Below are 4864 nucleotides of genomic sequence, written 5' to 3' on the forward strand. Positions count from 1 at the left end.
CTCAATCTCAATTTTTGAATTAAAAAAAAAAGAGTAAAAAATGCTTAATAGGTTAAAAGTAAAAAAAAAAAAATATATATATATATATTTATATATGAAAGAAGTAAAAAAAATTGTATTAAAAAAAAAAAAGAAAAGAAAAGAAAAGGAATTGTGCCTGATCTCAATCCGACGTCGTAGCAACTCACTCTGAAATTACATGAACCAATACCCATCCAACACGGCGAGAGTCAAAAAAGTTGGGAGTCAGCATCAACTTTGAACTTTCCGTTAAAAAAAGTCAATCATTCAATCATGACTGTGTGCACACAAACTCAGTTAGCCATACTGCCTCTAAAACTATTCAATTCCCTTCCAAAAAAAAAAAAAAAAAAAAAAACTGAAATGGATGTGTTGAAGGCCACTAGTTGGGAGCAGGAATCATACCCAATACCCAAAGACTTGGTGTTCGTTCCCCTCTTAGCTCTCATCTTCCCTACAGTTCGCCTTTTTCTTGACAGATATGTTTTTGAGGTAAATTCTTTACCAGTTTTGTCTCCTGTGCTTAATCCTTTTTTTAGAGTACTAGCCTATGATTTTGTTTGTTTGTTTTTTTTTTTTGTCTTTTTCTTATAATAGAAAAAGTCAACTGTTGTTGTTTTGTTACTGTTATGTAAGTACAGCAAGGTTCAGTCCGATACTAATTGTTCAGATTTGATCATTTCTAGTTGGACTTTTTTGTATTATTCCTTCAAATGTACTTGTTTGTATTACTCAAGTGTGAGCTCCATTTTGAACTGTTTTGTATTTAGTATGCTTTTTTTAGATTATGATTATGGTCAATCTCACTAGAAGAATTATTTATCATGTGATCTACCTTACCTTTTATTTTATATGGCATCAGTTGCCTGTTATCTAGGGAGTGAAATAAAATTTTTGTTACTGTAGGACTTGTAGTGATACATTTATGTTTAAAGATATGTTGAAAAGTTCTGTATCAAGAATTCATCAAATAAAGCAAAAAAGTGCAAGTGCAATTAGATTCTTTATTAGAAAGTAAGAAAAAATAATATTTTTGAAGTATGCACACAATGCAAATGTTAGAATGAACAAACCATTGCACTCCATGCTTCCCCTAAAACTGGTGCAAATTTACTATCATGCCCACATAGTTGTAAATACAGCCAACCAAGCTGCAAACACTCCTTTTGTTAGAACCACTGTCAGCTCTGACTTGGTGAACAATTGAAATTTATGGAGTGCAAATCTGACCATCTGAGCTTATCCTGATGGAGTGATGATGTTTATATGCGTGCTTTGCTGGTGACTATCATTCATTTGGCAAGAATGATGCGGTCTTTATTATTTTCAGTTGTAGTAAATGGTTCCTTCTTATGTGTGACATCTAAAGTCTGAAGTTCAATAACCCTTCAAAAACATTATTGAGTTTCCTTTCTGCATTTTTTTTAAAATTTTATTTAAAAAAGTCACTTTACAAGATCTCGTTTATCGGAATTGTTAGCTTAGTTTGAACCAGATATTTGCTTGTTGCAGAATTTAGCTAGACGATTGATTTTTGGAAAGAATCATGCCGTATTGGACGTCTCAACAGATGTTAAGAGGAAGAAAATCAATAAATTCAAAGAGTCAGCATGGAAATTTATCTATTATCTTTCTCTAGAGCTTCTGGCTCTTTCTGTCACCTATGATGAGCCATGGTTCACTAATACCAAATACTTTTGGGTAGGACCTGGAGATCAGGTCTGGCCAGATCTGAAAATTAAGTAACTTTCCACACTCATCATACAGGGCATTTATAAATGTCAAATTCAAGTTGTAGAATTGGCTTAATTTAATGTTTGATCTTTCATGTAATTTTTGTTGATGAAAATGATTTGCATCTCATATGGCATTACCACATAATTAACCCCTCTTGCTCTGATTGGCAGATTAAAATTGAAGGGATTGTACATGTATTCTGCCGGATTTTATTTGTACTCCATCTTTGCTTTGGTCTTTTGGGAAACAAGACGTTCAGACTTTTCGGTATCAATGGCTCATCATGTAGCAACTTTCATATTAATCACGTTGTCATACATATTTAAGTACGTTTAGAGGGCTTCAGCTTTTAGCTTGATTTTTCATTTTGTTACTTTAAGATGAATTGTGTGCAAATCCTGATTGCATATGAAAAGGAATGATTAACGACCGCCTGCAAAGCCTCATCTTTGTCTTTTCATGCTAAAAAGAATCATTAAATGTTGGTCATGCTCTTCAGCTGATGATTTTACATATAAACATTTCCTAAATTTTGGATTAACAAGATGCACTGTGTCTTCTTTAGCTCTTCTAATCTGCTTTTGCCACCTGCAGGTTTGCTCGTGTTGGTTCAGTTATTTTAGCTCTCCATGAAGGAAATGACGTGATTATGGAAGTTGCAAAGATGTCAAAATATAGTGGCTTTGAGGGGATGTCAAGCATTTGTTTCTTCACGTTTGTTTTGTGTTGGACTGTACTCCGCCTTATCTACTACCCATTCTGGATAATTTGGAGCACTAGGTGACTTTTACATGTAGCATGAACCTATATACCAATACTTATTGAGAGCCTCCTTACCAGTGTTCTATTGTGGCATGAGCAACAAGTTTATATATTGATAAGAAATCATGAATTTATGTGTGTGTGTGTAGGTGCACTACATGTACAGATGCATGGTCATGAGTAAAACCAATTATTATCATTTTGCATAACTTTAACACATTTTTTTCCATAAGGAATTTGAGGATCACTCCTTTAATTTTTTCAGGACAAGAAGACAATAAGTGCATTTTTCATTTAATTTACAATGGCAGTTCTTCTTTTTCTTTATTTATTTATTTATTTATTTATTTTAAATGTAAAGAGAGTCCCCTTGTGTTTTTTTCCAACTCTAATTGCTCTTTCAGGTTTCTGCAATATAAATCTTTCTCCAATGAATTTCAGAACTGTGCTTTTCTCATCAAAGAATTTATCCGTTGTGCATTAAGTTTGAGTATAGTTTAAGATGTGGCCCTTTCCTACTAGAATTTCTTAGTGTCACCTGTATGAAAAGCACAGTTATTCATCTGCTTGGATGTAGTAAACAACTGTTTCCTTCTATATGTTTATCTACTCTGAACATATGAACAATTGTACTTTCCCTGCTTTTGATTATTCTTCCTAAAGAGGTCAACTATGTTTCGTTTCTCTCTGGCAGCTATGAAGTTCTTTTGACCTTGGACATGGAGAAGCACATGATAGATGGATCTATATATTATTATTTGTTCAATACTCTTCTGTTCTGCTTGCTAATTGTTCATATCTATTGGTGGAAGTTGATGGTTATAATGGTGGTGAATCAAATTCATGCAGGAGGCCAGATCAGTGATGATGTTAGATCTGGTAAGTAGCATAATTTTGTGGTTTTGGTACTTGCACATAGACACCTGCACAAGCATCTACTGTGAGAAAAGATGGGGGTGGGGGTGGGGGAGGAAGTATAAATGCACATAAGAATTGTTTAATTGAAGACGGGCTAAGGGGCAGAATCATTTCCATAATACTATATATTATTGTTACCCGTATCAATTAAAGAGAATAATAAAATAAAAATAAAAGGAGATAGTAATGTACATAGTTTCATTGTATCCATAGCAATTGGTTGATTAGCAATGAGAAATTTCAGTAATGTTTGTAGGCCCAAGTGATTTAGATTTTTGTTTGGTTTTAATCTTGTTTTACTTAGAAACCTAGACAAACCAAGGCCATTAATGGCCGTTTTATTTTAGGGATACTATTTAAATTTCAGTACATTCATGGTTAGTGATTTAAAAATATATATATATATTGCTCGGAAATTTTATTGAATTAAATATGAAATTGTCCAAAGTCTTGGAAAAGCTATAATTGAGAATATGCATCACCCTGTTTGCTACTAGTGAATAATACAGTATCATTCTGACCATTGCAGCCCTATGACAGACCATTTTGTGTGTGGTCATTTTGATTTCAATATATTGGCTGGTATTATTTTTCAATCTAACACACAATTCCTGAGAGATGTTAGTCATGACTTCACCATAATATTAGTTAGAGCCGGTATCATAGTTCAAAATTGTTTGATTGTCCCAAGAGAAATTGTGCAAGTATTCATTGCATTGAAGTTGCAGTTGTTTTCTTATGTTTTCAAAATGGCCATCACAAAGCTAGTTGTAATAAGGATGTGATATGGGATAGGAAGAAATATGCTTTATAGCTGTCACCTAAGTTCTATAATCTTGGATGGCTTTGTTTTCTGCAGATCCTGAAAGTGATACTGAACACAATGATTGACAATCAAGAAATATTGAAGAACACCAAGGGCTTTTTGCAATGATAGTTTCCTTGCTTCAGCATGATTTATGCTGCTATTCTTCGTGCAGATATTTACAAATAAGGTGGAAGCTGGTGATTTTAAGCATATAGACGTCTCTATGCTACTTTTTCTCATCAGAACACTAAGATACATTGGGCTGTACTGGTCTGTTATTTATATAACTAGCGGATGTCCTGCACAATACGCGTGTTCATTATTTGTTATTTTAATATATATATATATATATATATATATTAGATAGGAATTCTACTTTAGCCTAACACCTCACAAACACTTGTAAAGTGACCATCGTACCAAAGGTGTGTGGTAGTTATTTTATAATACTCATGTTATAATGTTTGCAAAATTAATTTCGATTATGTATTATATGTCACTAAAATAATGAAGAAAAAAAATTGAAATATATACAATATATCCATATATAAGTAACCATAATTAATTAGACCCTAAAAATGCCACTACATGCCTATTGATTTTTTTTATCCATATATT

General features: G+C 32.9%; 1 protein-coding gene across 1 annotated transcript; it reads left to right on the forward strand.

The window, feature by feature from the left end:
- The first annotated feature begins 332 nt into the window (after nucleotides 1–332).
- Nucleotides 333–4579, forward strand: LOC115963745 (LAG1 longevity assurance homolog 3-like). Its single transcript, XM_031082882.1, has 6 exons — nucleotides 333–513; nucleotides 1534–1763; nucleotides 1929–2084; nucleotides 2353–2538; nucleotides 3215–3399; nucleotides 4298–4579. The coding sequence occupies exons 1-6, from the start codon at nucleotides 385–387 to the stop codon at nucleotides 4327–4329; spliced, it is 918 nt and encodes a 305-aa protein (XP_030938742.1). The 5' UTR covers nucleotides 333–384; the 3' UTR covers nucleotides 4330–4579.
- Nucleotides 4580–4864: the final 285 nt, after the last annotated feature.

Source organism: Quercus lobata, chromosome 10, assembly GCF_001633185.2.
Source record: "Quercus lobata isolate SW786 chromosome 10, ValleyOak3.0 Primary Assembly, whole genome shotgun sequence".
Taxonomy (NCBI): Eukaryota; Viridiplantae; Streptophyta; class Magnoliopsida; order Fagales; family Fagaceae; genus Quercus; species Quercus lobata.

Bases quoted from the DNA above. Each gene is read 5' to 3' on its own strand.
- LOC115963745 (XM_031082882.1), top strand. From the start codon at position 385: ATGGATGTGTTGAAGGCCACTAGTTGGGAGCAGGAATCATACCCAATA. The intron at 2,085-2,352 runs GTACGTTTAGAG...TGCCACCTGCAG, and splicing joins ACGTTGTCATACATATTTAA to GTTTGCTCGTGTTGGTTCAG. The intron at 2,539-3,214 runs GTGACTTTTACA...TCTCTCTGGCAG, and splicing joins TGGATAATTTGGAGCACTAG to CTATGAAGTTCTTTTGACCT.